Raw genomic sequence first — 16318 nt, forward strand, 5'->3', positions numbered from 1 at the left:
CTGGCAGTTGTAGCCCTACTCACAACTTGGCAGTTATCACCTTTCATTGTCTAGGGAGATGTTCTTTTGTGTTTGAGTAGGGTATAGACCTTTTAAATGTTCTCTTTTTTGTTCTGTCAACCACTGCCCTGGAAAATGTCCTCAATTCACGAACTTAGAAGGCCACCTTGACCAGAAGTTAGAAGAATTACTATTTATTGCCTGTCCTTTCCTGTCTTTTGCATTTTATACCATTTTTCAAGGAATTAATTTTTAAAAACCCGCCATCTCAACTGTGCTCTCAGTGAGCATAAAGGTGATTCAAGGTTAAACTTTCTTGTGACCCAAAAGAAATCCTCCCTTAGTTGTTTGGAGGGGGAGACAGTTAATGCTCTGTCACAAATATTATCTCCCTGCAATATCTGTCCAGGGCTCATCTGTCCACGGGCTGGCTGTGAACAAAGCTACTGTAAATGCCAAATGGATCACTGCTTTAAGTAAGTGCATATTCCCCAACCTCTACGTGAGATACTCTGTCTTAGAGGAGGGGAAGAAGGATTTCTGGCTGTTGCCTCTGTCAGAATTGATTGGGGATTGGGGGCCTGCTTTTCCGCCTCTTGATCCAGTCCCCAACCAATACCACCCTTGTGTCTGCGTGTGAATAAGATTCTGTGGGTAGCCAGCTCCCCGTTGAGTCTTGAAAAGTCCTGACCATTAAAAAAAAAAAAAAAAGACTAAAATCAAGTGTGACCCTCTGGACTCTTTCTTGTCTCCCAATGACAGGTCACTTGACTGGTGGACAGCAGACGAGTGCAATATGATCAACGGAACAGACGGAGATTCTTTTCACCCATTAATCACCAAAGACGAAATCCTTTATGTCTTCCCATCTGATTTTTGCAGGTAAGAACCTGAAAAATAAGTTCTTTGACTGTAAGATCACCAAAAATGTGAGGAATTATATATAGTTGCACTTATTCGGTGAGGGTATGTATGCTTAGTGAGTGAGCAACGATGATGGCATATTGAGAAACAGCGAAGTGTAGTGGTTCACAGCACTAACTCCAGAGCCCGGCTGTGTTGGTTTGAATACCAGCTCCACCACTTACAGCTGTGTGACCCTAGGAACATTATTTAACCGCTCTGTGCCTAACTTTCCTGGTTTGTGAAATAAGGATAGAAAGAGTTGCCTACCTTGGGAGTTGTTTTGAGGACAAACGAGTTACTTTAATAAAATACTCAGCCCAGGGCCGTCACACTGTCAATAACATTAAATGTTAGCTCTTTGTTATTATGGTATGCTCTGTCAGGTGTGAAATTTGCCCTGGTCTTCTTCCGGTCAGCAGGTGGTCGCTCCATAGAAGGTAAAGAAAGCATACTGCAGTCCGTATTTCAGAGTTCATAGGTCTCTGCTGAGCTCTAACCTTCCCGTTGATCCCATCTGCTCACACGTGGCCCGCAACCTCTCCCTGGCTCCCACCTGCTATTTCTGTCCAGACATGCATGATGAAGTCCCCTCTGTGGCAGGAAGGCCTCCTGCTTTGTGACCTGATTCCCAGCTCCCCGTCATCCCTGCTGCTTCTCCCGCCCTTCACCCTAAAACCGCTCAGCTGAGAGGCTGAGCACACAGCCTCCCTTTCCTCTCCCACTCACTCCTGCAAGGCTTTTTGTGAGACTTCTCCTCCATCAGAAGTAATCTAGTTGGGGCTTCCCAGGTGGCGCAGTGGTTGAGAGTCTGCCTGCTGATGCAGGGGACACGGGTTCGTGCCCCGGTCCGGGAAGATCCCACATGCCGCGGAGCGGCTGGGCCCGTGAGCCATGGCTGCTGAGCCCGCGCGTCCGGAGCCTGTGCTCTGCAATGGGAGAGGCCACAACAGTGAGAGGCCCGCGTACTGCAAAAAAAAAAAAGAATTAATCTAGTTGCCTTTGATGCTATGGAGTCAATATTCTCAAGGTCAGCTGTTCTTCTGGTCTTTCATATCTCACACAACTGAGCACCTCCTCAGTCAGCCCTTCCAGAATCACTATAAATCTCCCTCTTCCCTTGCACTGAATCAGTCAGCAAGTGGGATCCATCCTTCTCAGAAAGAGCTCTCCTTTCACTCCATCCCTGCTCTCTGTGCCATGGTGCAGACCCTTTCCAGCTTTCACGTGGAATATCTCAGTCACCTTCCATCCAGCTGCTCCCTTCAGTCAATATTTGTGAAAGGACTGAAGGAAGAGAAAATATGTTTGAGCGCAATGGGTGAGACAAAGAAACTTCAGAGGGTAGTAGGAGGCTTATTAAAGATATGGCACAGAGGAAACTCATTCTTGTTTGGTACCACTACTTCTGAAGAGCCACTTAGCAATGCTTAGAAAAGCCAAAGACGTGCAAACCCCATGATTCCGCACTTCTCTCCTACGTGAAGGAGATTTATACAGAAAAGTTCACTGCAACATGGATTGTAGTTAGGAAAAATTGGAAGTGTCAACGGAAATAATAAAGAATCTATAATAGGAATAGAAAAGAGTTTTATTTGAGCCAAACTGAGGACTGTAGCCTAGGAGACACTGATTCAAGGAGCACTTGAATTGTGTTTTATCAGACTACAAAATGGGGGAGACGTACAAAGGCAAAAACCTCAAGGTTGCAGTTAGTTACGTGAGTTGTTTATCAAGAATTATAACTGGAGCTGGCAAGAAGTAAGAGTGCTTGTTAAGCAAGGATTGGTTGGGATCTGAAATGGTTGCATAGTTACAAGGGGAGACCTTGAGACCGTAAGGTTGCAGCTGGCCACTGCGAGCAGATACTGTTTTGAGAACAGCTAGTGGTGTCCTTGAGTTTGATGCAGTTCAGAAAATTTATGTTCACAGTGATGCAGGAATGTGTCTGAAACCACATCCACAATGGCCACCCGGCTCCATCCTGAATGTGACCCACAATTACTCCATTTTGATTTTTAAAAGCATTCTTTACTTTAATGGTTAAAGCAGATGTACAATGACAGGCTATGAGAGAGGCTGTTCCCATTAGCATAAAGTTTAAGTTAAATCATGTGTAAGCCAGAATAACTTCCCCATATCTCAATATGTGAAAATTTCTTCCATCCAAAGAAATCTAAGTGCCTGTGAAAAGGAAAATATAAATAAATAATGAGGCTTCCCTGGTGGCGCAGTGGTTAGGATTCTGCCTGCCAGTGCAGGGGACATGGGTTTGAGCCCTGGTCTGGGAAGATCCCACATGCCACGGCACAACTAAGCCCGTGCGCCACAACTACTGAGCCTGGGCTCTATAGCTGCGAGCCACAGCTACTGAGCCCACGCGCTGCGACTACTGAAGCCCGCGCACTAGAGCCCGTGCTCCGCAACAAGAGAAGCCACCACAATGAGAAGCCCGCGCAACGCAATGAAGAGCAGCCCCAGCTCAACGCAATTGAAAGAAAGCCTGCGCGCAGCAACGAAGACCCATCGCAGCCAAAAATTAAACCAAACAAACAAACAGTTTAAAATTAAATAAATAAATAAATAATGGGGTATTTGTTTGATAGAATATCATGTTAAAAGTAAAATATAGGGGCTTCCCTGGTGGCACAGTGGTTGAGAGTCCGCCTGCTGATGCAGGGGACACGGGTTCGTGCCCCGGTCCGGGAAGATCCCACATGCCGCGGAGCGGCTGGGCCCGTGAGCCATGGCCGCTGAGCCCGCGCGTCCGGAGCCTGTGCTCCGCAATGGGAGAGGCCACAACAGTGAGAGGCCCGCGTACTGCAAAAAAAAAAGAATTAATCTAGTTGCCTTTGATGCTATGGAGTCAATATTCTCAAGGTCAGCTGTTCTTCTGGTCTTTCATATCTCACACAACTGAGCACCTCCTCAGTCAGCCCTTCCAGAATCACTATAAATCTCCCTCTTCCCTTGCACTGAATCAGTCAGCAAGTGGGATCCATCCTTCTCAGAAAGAGCTCTCCTTTCACTCCATCCCTGCTCTCTGTGCCATGGTGCAGACCCTTTCCAGCTTTCACGTGGAATATCTCAGTCACCTTCCATCCAGCTGCTCCCTTCAGTCAATATTTGTGAAAGGACTGAAGGAAGAGAAAATATGTTTGAGCGCAATGGGTGAGACAAAGAAACTTCAGAGGGTAGTAGGAGGCTTATTAAAGATATGGCACAGAGGAAACTCATTCTTGTTTGGTACCACTACTTCTGAAGAGCCACTTGGCAATGCTTAGAAAAGCCAAAGACGTGCAAACCCCATGATTCCGCACTTCTCTCCTATGAAGGTTCCCTGACCTGAAGAACTCGTGTACATACGTGAAGGAGATTTATACAGAAAAGTTCACTGCAACATGGATTGTAGTTAGGAAAAATTGGAAGTGTCAACGGAAATAATAAAGAATCTATAATAGGAATAGAAAAGAGTTTTATTTGAGCCAAACTGAGGACTGTAGCCTAGGAGACACTGATTCAAGGAGCACTTGAATTGTGTTTTATCAGACTACAAAATGGGGGAGACGTACAAAGGCAAAAACCTCAAGGTTGCAGTTAGTTACGTGAGTTGTTTATCAAGAATTATAACTGGAGCTGGCAAGAAGTAAGAGTGCTTGTTAAGCAAGGATTGGTTGGGATCTGAAATGGTTGCATAGTTACAAGGGGAGACCTTGAGACCGTAAGGTTGCAGCTGGCCACTGCGAGCAGATACTGTTTTGAGAACAGCTAGTGGTGTCCTTGAGTTTGATGCAGTTCAGAAAATTTATGTTCACAGTGATGCAGGAATGTGTCTGAAACCACATCCACAATGGCCACCCGGCTCCATCCTGAATGTGACCCACAATTACTCCATTTTGATTTTTAAAAGCATTCTTTACTTTAATGGTTAAAGCAGATGTACAATGACAGGCTATGAGAGAGGCTGTTCCCATTAGCATAAAGTTTAAGTTAAATCATGTGTAAGCCAGAATAACTTCCCCATATCTCAATATGTGAAAATTTCTTCCATCCAAAGAAATCTAAGTGCCTGTGAAAAGGAAAATATAAATAAATAATGAGGCTTCCCTGGTGGCGCAGTGGTTAGGATTCTGCCTGCCAGTGCAGGGGACATGGGTTTGAGCCCTGGTCTGGGAAGATCCCACATGCCACGGCACAACTAAGCCCGTGCGCCACAACTACTGAGCCTGGGCTCTATAGCCGCGAGCCACAGCTACTGAGCCCACGCGCTGCGACTACTGAAGCCCGCGCACTAGAGCCCGTGCTCCGCAACAAGAGAAGCCACCACAATGAGAAGCCCGCGCAACGCAATGAAGAGCAGCCCCAGCTCACCGCAATTGAAAGAAAGCCTACGCGCAGCAACGAAGACCCATCGCAGCCAAAAATTAAACCAAACAAACAGTTTAAAATTAAATAAATAAATAAATAATGGGGTATTTGTTTGATAGAATATCATGTTAAAAGTAAAATATAGGGGCTTCCCTGGTGGCGCAGTGGTTGAGAGTCCGCCTGCTGATGCAGGGGACACGGGTTCATGCCCCAGTCCGGGAAGATCCCACATGCCGCGGAGCGGCTGGGCCCGTGAGCCATGGCCGCTGAGCCCGTGCGTCCGGAGCCTGTGCTCCGCAATGGGAGAGGCCACAACAGTGAGAGGCCCGCGTACTGCAAAAAAACAAACAAACAGTAAAATATAATAACCAGAACCATGTACATTAGTGCAATAAATCTTAAAAATATAATGAAGGAAGAAGCAAATTGTAAAAGAGAATATGGTATACTGTTTATGTAACATTTAGAAATAACAAACAGTGCCACAAGTTGTTTATGAATAGCCACATAGGTGAAAGTATAAAGACCTGCATGGGAACGATAAACCCCAAATTCAGGACAGCGGTTACCTCTGGGGACGCAGAGGACTAGAATCAGGAGTGTTACGCAGAGAGCTCCGGTTGTATCCGTAAATACACATTTTATTTATCTAAGTGGTATTTGTTATAAAAGGTACTTACTATAGTATTTTCTCTGTTTTTCTGTTTGCTTAAAATTTTCATGAAAAAATGCTATGGGGTGGGATGTGCAGTGGAAGGCAACTCCTGTAAGTCACAACCAGGGAGAGATGTGTGCCCGCTGTGCTTCAGAGATGAAAAAGTGAGGCCCCCAAAGCAGTTCCCCTCAGCCTTCAGATGCCTTCAGATGCAGGGCTGAAGGATCAGTTACCACAGTGTATGTGAAAAGTGCCTTGGCTGTCACTCAGGTGCTGTGCACGTAGAAGGGTGGTTGGTATCATAAGGGACCACTGTTTGAAACGCTGTAACCACTGAAGGCAAAATGATGTTGAACACCATTGAAATAAGCAACCTAGGCAAAATACGGAAACTATTTTTATTTGGGGGAAATGAGTATCAAAGTATATATTCTAGGGCTTCCCTGGTGGCGCGGTGGTTGAGAGTCCGCCTGCCGATGCAGGGGACACGGGTTCGTGCCCCGGTCCGGGAGGATCCCACATGCCGCGGAGCGGCTGGGCCCGTGAGCCATGGCCGCTGAGCCTGCGCATCCGGAGCCTGTGCTCCGGAACGGGAGAGGCCACGGCAGTGAGAGGCCCGCGTACTGCAAAAAAAAAAAAAAGTATATATTCTAATCAAGTATCTGTCTAATGGGGCACTTTTCCAGGCCTGCAGAATCTACCGGGCCACACGCTTTGCCAACTCTTCAGCTTTCGCTTTGCCTCTGCCTCACCCTGGCATGTGTCCATGCTAGTCTAGGCGACTCATTTCTTTCAGCACAAATATCCATTCTAACTCATTTTCTTGATTTTCTACCCCACGTTATGTTTTTTTCTAAGTCTTGTTAAGATGTTAGCATAGCTGCTGCCTCTTAAAAATCTTTCATTATAATCTGTCTCCTACTTTATTACACATTCAATGGGTTGAGCTCCTTTCAAGCTTTCTTTTGCCTCTTCATTTTCCACTTATCCTGTAAGCTTTTAGCCACGTTATACCCAAGAACGGTTGCCTAACTCACTGGTACGGGCAGATCATGCTGATGGGAGCTCACATTGACTTTTTATTCTTACCTCCTAACAGGTCAGTATATATAACTTTCAGTGACTTTGAGAGCATACAGGGACTGCCTGCCTTGAGGTTTAAGGTGCCTGCAGAAATATTAGCCAATACCTCAGACAACGCTGGCTTCTGTATACCTAAAGGAAACTGCCTGGGCTCAGGAGTTTTGAATGTCAGCGTCTGCAAGAACGGTAAGAACTCAGAGAGGGGACATGGGCAGGAGGGTCTGGATGCAGGATTGGTGTTCTTCAACAGAGAATGTTGTCAGCCCAATAGAAAGAGCGATTTTGACCTTTCAAGAATAACATTTTGGGGCTTCCCTGGTGGCGCAGTGGTTGAGAGTCCGCCTGCCGATGCAGGGGACATGGGTTCGTGCCCCGGTCCGGGAAGATCCCACATGCCGCGGAGCGGCTGGGCCCGTGAGCCATGGCCGCTGAGCCCGTGCATCCGGAGCCTGTGCTCCGCAATGGGAGAGGCCACAACAGTGAGAGGCCCGCGTACCGAAAAAAAAAAAAGAATAATAATAATATTTCCTGTAATGACTTTTATTCCTAGATTGCCGTGTTATGTTTTCCCTGGGAAGTAGTTTAAGAGTTTGTTTTTCTTTTTCTTGAAACCGGTCCAGGGCCAGTGTTTCTTAATGTCTGAGCTAATCTGCTCCTTTCCGTGAATGAGGTGGAATGATCAGGGGTGCAGCTGACAGAAGCATTTTTTTCATCACGAGGACTAGTTTTTGCAATCATATGCTGCATAATATTCACAATAGCCTTGCTAGATAGACAGCCAGTAGCCTCTGTTCATAATTGTGGAAACCAGGGCTCAGAGAAGGAACGGGATTTTTATAAAATCCTTACCTCTGAGCAAATTCCTGCTAGAACTTAGGGTCTTCTCATATTTGTACTGCGATCTTTCTGAGGCTACAATTCTTGTTTAAAGTTTCTCTTGAGAAACTCTGTAACTCCTTTCTCTTGATTAAAGTTGTACTTTTTTCCTGAATAATGTGCTAACTTTTGCCCCCGTGTCATTTTGGTTTGAAAATCTCCTTTTGGGATAACCCTCCCTTTCCTTGTCTGATGGGGTCATGGCTCCCAAGCCTGGCCTCAGAACTGTCTGGAGAATCATTAAAAACATCTGTCCCAGGGCCTACCTGCTAGCATCCCAGAATCTGTAGTTTTAATGAACTTCAGGTGATTCTCATGAAGGTGGTACCTGCGAGATTGGGAACCGCTGTTCTGGGGAACACACACCCCTGACCTAGAGATCAGACCTCTCCTGCTGGCTCACTGGGGGATGGTCCTGAAATGGCACCTGCCCGATCAACCCATGTTTCTGTGGTTCAAGGCACACACGTAGACACATTTTTCTTGTTGTATTGTTAACAGTCTGCTTCCTCAAGAAGTTGATGTCAGAACCAACAAAAGGATTCTACTTTGCAACAGTCATACCTCTTGCTATAATCCTTTTCCTCTTGCCTGTTCTGTGTTCCCAGATGTGGACTGAAATATTACCCTTCAGGACTATCCTCAAGTGTTTTGCATTCCCCAGGGGAACATTCTGGCTAGTGGGATGAGTGAGCGTTCTGGAGTCAGGGGGATCTGGGATTGACTTCTGTTTGTTAGCAAATTGGCCACGTTGCTGAAGGAGGGTTCCAGACAGCAGTTTTCTCATCTGTAAAATGGGGGTGATTATAACTTCCTTGGAGGGTTGTGTGAAGGTTAGAGATAATGTATGTAAAACACTCAGGACAGTGTCTGGCCCTTATTAAGTCCTTAACAGATCTTTAAAAATACATTTTAAAGGTCAGTGTAGGAAATCCCCTGGCAGTCCAGTGGTTAGGACTCTGCCCACTCACTGCTGAGGGCCTGGGTTCCATCCCTGGTCAGGGAGCTAAGATCTCACAAGCCACGTGGTGCAGCCAAAAAAATAAATAAATAAAGGTCAGTGTAGGTCACAAAGAAGGAAATCATGTCTTCGTGAAACTGTGTAGCAGCAGAGAGCAGAACTGTGTGTATGACAAGTGAGGTGTCTGAGCCATGGGCTGGAGGATATGTGAGCAGACTTAAACTACTTGCCGTTAAGCTAATTTCTCCCAAAATGTATTTTCCTGGCAGCAGTTATTGAGTCCCTCTCCTCTTTTCAAGAGCAAAATCTATCAATAGAATAGGTTTCCTTTAATAACTTGCTTCTCTATGTGTTCCTTAAAATGAATAGGAAATTTTTTTAAAAAAAAAAAAAAGGAAGAAAAAAAACAGTGTCTTCCTGTGGGCAGACCTTGATCTAGTCAGAGGCTGCAGATGGCAGGAGCAGGCAAAGTCTTAAAAAAATTCTGCATTGGGAATTCCCTGGCGGTCCAGTGGTTAGGGCTCCGCACGTTCACTGCCGAGGGCCGGGGTTCAATCCCTGGTCGGGGAACTAAGATGCCGCAAGATGCCTGTTTTGGGTAAAACATAAACAGAAAAGCAGAAAAATAAGGGGAAAAAAGTCCATGTACTGGTAGAGAATTACAGTTGAAACAAGTGCTTTAAAATGAGTCGTCCCTTATTCGATCAGAATTCTGCCTCCATCGCCTGAAAGCTGGATGTCTTGGGGAAATTTTATAACTTCTCTGAACCTCCCTTTCCTCAAATGCAAAAGGAAGGAAATCGTTCTAACTTCATAGGACTGCTGGGAGCGTTAATTAAAATAATGTGTGTAAAGCATTTGTCTATTATAGGTTCAGCAAATGTTTGTTGAAGAATAAATGATTTAGCCAGGACTTCATATTCTGATATAAAATAATGTAGGGGTAAAAGAGATGTCAGAAGATGAAGTATAAATCCCTAGCTAAGAGATGTAGGATATACTTTTAGCCTGCCCCTCTCCCCAATCCAACTTTTCTGTGTATAGCTTTCCCCCTACTGAGGAACTGGATTTGTGGTCAGGAACTTTATATTCATCTTAGACTTTTAAGAACCTCACCATTCATTTCTGTTTTCCTCAAAATGCAGGTGCACCTATTATTATGTCTTTCCCACACTTCTACCAAGCAGATGAGAAGTTTGTTTCTGCCATAGAAGGCATGCACCCAAATAAGGACTATCATGAGACATTTGTGGACATTAATCCTGTGAGTACACACGTCTTCTTGGTTAAAAAACATACATTTTATTCTGTCTATACGGTGTTCACCAGCTTAGCCCTGGGTACTCTTGAGAAGTGTATTGTCTTCCTTCCATTCACATATTCAAGTGGAGGGAGCTCAGCTCAGTGTGATGTGATGCAGAGTCTCATAGCCCTGTAATTAGAAGGCTGAGTTGTATTGAGCTAATACGCAGAAATATTGGCAAACCCACTTTAACAAAAAAACAACAGTGAAAGTCCCATCATTGGAAACAACTGGAATCGGACGCAGGTAACCTGGTCAGTCTTCTGTTGCCAAAAGACTGGACCTGAACATACACATATTCCTCTCACTGGGCCACAGATCAGCAGGGTGAAGACATTCTGCTGCCAGGAACGTTTTGGTTGAAATTTAAATGTATATATGTTAGCTTTAGTCACTTTTGGCAAAACTCTTTATACAGGTGCTTTTGAGAGTTATTATATGACGTCATTAATTTAAAAAGCATCAAATATATACATACTCTAATCCCGTATTCATAGAGGAGAAAACCTAAAAACCATGTTGAAAGGATGTATCATTTCACAATGTGAGAACCTTTCACTGTAGGGACTGAATTAAAGGTGAGATATCTTCATGCTTGGGATTTTGAGCACATGCATGGAACGTCACAGAAGAGCCAGCACATTCTTTGAGCACAGCGACTTACGGGCATTTCACCATTAGCTACACTCATTGCATTCATATTTGAGAAATCGGTGCTCTTATCGTTTTGTGAATAAGGTCAGGTGTGGTTTTCTCCCTTTTCTCTCTTAGCCATCAGTCAGCTCCTTTTCAGTAGCCAAACCGCTTGTCACCAGGGTGAGGCACAACCCCACCCGCTTGGTGCAGAAGGTGGCGTGGCCACGGGAGGACAATGCTGCGTCTGGCCTCCGGGCTCTGTTGGGTGGGCCTGGCCACAGGTGGGCACCATTCTCTGGCTGTGCCCACGTCCTCCTTGTAGCACTCTGGCCCTCCGCCTGGAAACCCAGAGCCGACAGGGTATCTGCTGGAGCTCCTTCCTGCCCGGGTCCTCTAGGGCTTTGCTATTCAAAGTGACAGCATCCTGCTCAATCTCAGGCCCCACCCCAGACCTACCAAATCAGAATCTGCATTTTAATAAGGTGCCCAAGGACTCGCATGCATAGTCAAGTGTGAGAAACATTGGTCTACCAGGCACCTAACACAATCCACAGTTCTCATTCTGTCCTGGGGAACAGCTTTCCCTCGTCCCGCTCCGCCTAGCACATGTGGCAGTGGCCGCCCTGTTTATCAGAACCACCCAGAAACGGTGCTCTATCGACAGAAACTGTGTGTGTGGTTTTAATAAATCCTAACGTTTTCTTTCTACTTCTCTGATTCACAGTTGACTGGAATTATCCTAAGAGCAGCCAAGAGGTTCCAAATCAACGTTTATGTCAAAAAATTAGATGACTTTATGTAAGTTTCGCTTGTTTCTGCAGAGGCAGAGGGTGGTTTTGCTACATTGACTTTCTGGTGGGGTTGATGTCGAGAGGGGTACAGCCCACTTCTAAGTCTGTTCACCCTGCCCTTCAGGGATGAGGCACGATCAGCATTGTCATGGGCAGCCTTGGTCTTGGAAGTTACTTATTTTACTTAACCAAACACTTACAGAATGCTTTCCATGGATCAACCATTATTCCAAGTAGTTTACATACATTAACTCATTTGTTCCTCACAATAACCCTGTATTACCCCCTTTTACAGATGAAGAAACGGAGGCCCAGAGTCTGCTCTTACCCACTCTGCTAAGCATTTCCCTCACCAGGACTCTGGCTGCCTCCCTCCCTCCCTTTCTTTCCACTGCTCCCACCCAGGCCAGCCACAAACCCTCCCGTGGATGGTTAAATACTCTCTGGAGTCCAGTGTACCCACACTCCATCTGCTTAATTAGGATTCTCGAGTATAATCTCCTGCTCAGACTTTTCAGTGGAAATTGAGAAAATGACTTCATTCAATGTTGAATGAAAAAGCAGAATGCAAAACTGTAATACATATCTATAATATATCTATACTTATCTAATCTTTCTGTCTGCCTATCTATCATTCAAACTTGGTTGGCTCCCCCCATAAAATTTGCCAGGTTTAAGCACATGTGTTTGGGATCTTTCTAGAAAGCAAATGTGATTTGTAAGGATGCATTTTGTGTGTGTATTTCTGAGGGAGTATAATTTAGTAGTTACAATCTAGAGCCTTAGAATCAAAGTGGAATTCCAGTCCTAGCTCCACCACTTCCTCATGGTGGTCCTGGGCAAATTACTCCGAGCCACCATCTCCTTGTCTTAAACCTGGGACAGTAATACCTACTGCATTGGGACTACCATGAGAATTAAGTGAGATAATGTTCCCAAGACACCTGGTACAGAGCTGGTGCATAGTAAATGCTCAGTAAGTGATTGCTCCAGGCTCTTGTAAAGACAATACTGAGTAGCCTGATTATAAAACATTCTGAGGAATGACAGCATTGTTCTGCTGGAACCTCCCCTCCAATAACTCTTGGGAGTATGGTAATCATTTTGATGAATTTACTTTTGGCATCTTGTGTTTTGGTTAAACACACTTTACATAAATATGCAACACTTTGAATTGCTAGACTGTTTGTGATCTAACTGCTGATTATTAGGTGTTTGCAGATATAAGAGGTCTGCATAAATTCCAGGTAATTTAATGAAATAACTGGGCTGGCATTTTCATATAAACTTGTCTCGCCAGGCCAGTGTGCCATCCTAATGAGGATGTCTATAAAATAGTCTCTTTTTTTGTGTTTGTAGTGAAACGGGAAATATTAGAACCCTGGTTTTCCCAGTGATGTATATCAATGAGGTAAGTCCTGGGAAGGAGGCACAGGTACGTTTTACCTGTGGAAGCTTGGGGAACTTCCTACTTCTGCGATTGTAGCTATGTGTAATTTAAGATGTGAGAAAGGGGCAAAGGTGATTTTTTTTTTTTTTTTTTTTTTTTGCGGTACGCGGGCCTCTCACCGCTGTGGCCTCTCCCGTTGTGGAGCACAGGCTCCGGACGCGCAGGCTCAGCGGCCATGGCTCACGGGCCCAGCCGCCCCGCGGCATGTGGGATCTTCCCAGACTGGGGCACGAACCCACGTCCCCTGCATCAGCAGGCGAACTCTCAAACACTGTGCCACCAGGGAAACCCAAGGTGATTTTTAAAAACCTGTTTGTCCTCAGAAAATTTCTGTTTATATGTTTACATGAATCTTCCTGTGTCTGAGATTTGAAAACGACAGAAAGAAATTTCCCTTGTCAAGAACATTATTTGGGTGAAACTTCTTTCTGGGAAGCTGGTTATGTAAGAAACAAAATGCAAAGGTAATTAGTTTACCGTTCATTAGTTGAGGAGAAAAAGAATAAAAAAGAGCGTGGGGTGCTTGAGAAATGATTAAATAAAATGTGATACATGCCCATTAATTGCAGTGATACGTGGGTGCCTTATCCTCCATCATAGCATAGAGTCTTTTCTACTTTCTGGTTCCTGTCTTAGTTCAAACAAGAGGAGTTTCTCTTGAGAAATATTTCTTTCACAGTGTACCCACAGAAATGTTATCCCTAATTGTTAGGCATAAATTGAAGTTCTGTAAAGCATATTCTGAAAGCTCATAAAACATCCACTATTTAAGACACCTGTGATAAATTCTTTTCTGAATCACATATCACATTTACTGTAATTATATCTCCCCAATTTCCCTTCTCTCTTTCACCCAGTTTTGAGGGGAAACTTGCAGAATTTTCCCCCTCAAATTCATGATCGGCTGGCTTCCATTGTTAACAGCAACAGTTGTTAAAGTTTCATGATTTTTCTCTCTTCCCTGAAAATATTTGTTCTTTGTAGAAGATTTAGTAACAAAGATTAGCAAGGAAAGGGAAAGTTCAAATGACTTCTTGCAAAACCTGAGCCAGACTGATAAATTGTTTTATTTTTAATTAATTAATTAGTTTATTTTTGGCTGTGTTGGGTCTTATTTGCTGCGCGGGCTTTCTCTAGTTGCAGTGAGAGGGGGCTACTCTTCATTGCGGTGCGCGGGCCTCTCATTGCAGTGGCCTCTCTTGTTGTGGAGCACGGACTCTAGGTGCGCCGGCTTCAGTAGTTGTGGCTCATGGGCTCCAGAGCGGAGGAGGCTCAGAAGTTGTGGCACACGGGCTTAGTTGCTCCGCGGCATGTGGGATCTTCCTGGACCAGGGCTCGAACCTGTGTCGCCTGCACTGGCAGGTGGATTCTTAACCACTGAGCCACCGGGGAAGCCCCTGATAAATTGTTTTTAACTTGCTTTATTTTCCTCAGCAATATGTCATAAAATTTTTTTTCCAAAACAACTTTGTAAAAACAAATTTGATGTTTCACATTTTGTAAAAGTAACGTGCTCTTTATAGAACTCAGGAGATTAAAAATTGTATTTAAAAAGTGAACTGCTTGATAAGCAAGCCCATCCCTCAGAGAAAAGTGCCATTGACATCTGCTTATGTTGCCTCAGTATTTTTCTGGTTTTGATATTACATAGTTGAGACCATACGGTAGATACAGTTTTATATCCTTTTTCAACTTAGCATTGTATTGGTAGCCACATTGATAAACTTTTGAAGGGTTTGTGATTACAGTTCTAAGACAAGGCTTTTATTGTTTCATAGGAGGAATTCAGGCAGTATTTACCATTTATAGGACCCATTTGCAGTTGCTCCTGGGTCATTACAGTTATTGTTTGTGGGGAGAGCCATGGAAGGAGGGCGTCTTGAAAGTGTGGAAGGGCCCTGTTCTGCCAGCTTACATTCATTGTTGCACCATATTTGAAGTCCCCTCCACCTTAACTTCTGCTTTGACTTTTCGTTAAAGACTAGATTGAGTCCAGGGAATGATGGAGTGAAACCCCATGCTTTTACTCCCTCCCAGAAAGAACTTGACTTTTCTCTTCTTTAGAAAAGGAAAACATTAGACCTGGAAGTGACCTTGGAGACTGCTGTCCCACCCCTTTCCTTCCGGAGGTGGAGACTCTGACCATGATGGGCCTTCATCTGCAAATTGAGCCTAAATTAAGCCCAAAGTCCCAGTTGTTGCTAATAATTTTTATAGAATTAAGTTCTTCAGATACCTCACAGTTTAAGGTGATAATACTTTTGCCCTTAGTTATCTGGAATTTTGGTTAGCCTCAAGACTTCCCTGAACACTTTCTGTCTAGACCTCTGGTCCCGATCAGTATAGATCCAACCAAGAGAGAAATGATGCTTTCCACATGCCATTATTGGAATATTGCATTCATTCATTCATCTAATCAAGAGACATTAATTGAGCACCTACTGTGTTTCAGGCGCTATACCCAGTGTTTAGTTGACTGAAATAAAAGTCTTGCCTTCAGGAACCTCACAGTCAGGAGGAGACAAACAAGTAAACAGACAGTTATAATGCAGAATGTGGAGACAGTGATGGAAGATTTTAGAATGTGAGATGGAAGCACAGAAAAGGGGCCTTGAACCAGGCCAAAGGAGACTTCTGGAAGGAAGTTATGCTGAGTTGGATTTTGAAGGGTGACATGGAGTTGTCTGATACAAAAGAAAAGCTGATATTATCTCAGTATTTCTGAATACTTTCCCCCTCCTTTTTCCCACCAATTTTGAGTAAAACATGTCTTCAGGAGAAAAGAGACATCAGTGAATAAGTGCCCCCTCTGGTTATTCTAACTTATAAAAGGATTTTCAGTATCTCTGGTTTGCTAACAGGAGGACATACCCAAATTGTGTTTAATGGTTTGGAGGAAAGATAGAGCAAAAAACTTTACACCCTGGATATTCAGTAATCAAGGGAATACTATTTTCTTGCTCCTCTTCGCAGAGTGTTCTCATTGATAAAGAGACTGCAAGTCGACTGAAGTCTGTGATTAACACTACTCAGATCATCACCAACATACCCTACATTATCATGGCGCTGGGTGTGTTCTTTGGTCTGATCTTCACCTGGCTCGCGTGCAGAGGACAGGGATCCATGGACGAGGTGAGCAGTGGCTGGAGGAATGTCTCCCTTACTGAATAACGTTCCTTGAGGACTTCAGCTGTGCTTCACTGAAGGGCTGTCAGCGGGCTTATTAGGGTTCTGAGGTTTTATGCTGGGCACAGTGATTTCATGGTTATATTACTGCTGGGCCAAATGAGAG

At 44.4% G+C, this 16318-nt stretch overlaps 1 protein-coding gene across 1 annotated transcript in view; it reads left to right on the forward strand.

Moving 5' to 3' along the window:
• The window catches only part of SCARB2 (scavenger receptor class B member 2), a 70557-nt gene that overhangs the window by 49955 nt on the left and 4284 nt on the right, over positions 1–16318 (forward strand). Inside the window, exons 6-11 of the mRNA XM_060012335.1 lie at positions 763–882; positions 7026–7195; positions 9992–10110; positions 11510–11583; positions 12936–12987; positions 16000–16158. Of these exons, the coding sequence (XP_059868318.1) occupies positions 763–882; positions 7026–7195; positions 9992–10110; positions 11510–11583; positions 12936–12987; positions 16000–16158 (694 nt within the window). The remainder of the gene's footprint in view (positions 1–762; positions 883–7025; positions 7196–9991; positions 10111–11509; positions 11584–12935; positions 12988–15999; positions 16159–16318) is intronic.

The sequence above is a fragment of the Delphinus delphis genome, chromosome 5 (genome assembly GCF_949987515.2).
Source record: "Delphinus delphis chromosome 5, mDelDel1.2, whole genome shotgun sequence".
In the NCBI taxonomy this organism is placed as follows: domain Eukaryota; kingdom Metazoa; phylum Chordata; class Mammalia; order Artiodactyla; family Delphinidae; genus Delphinus; species Delphinus delphis.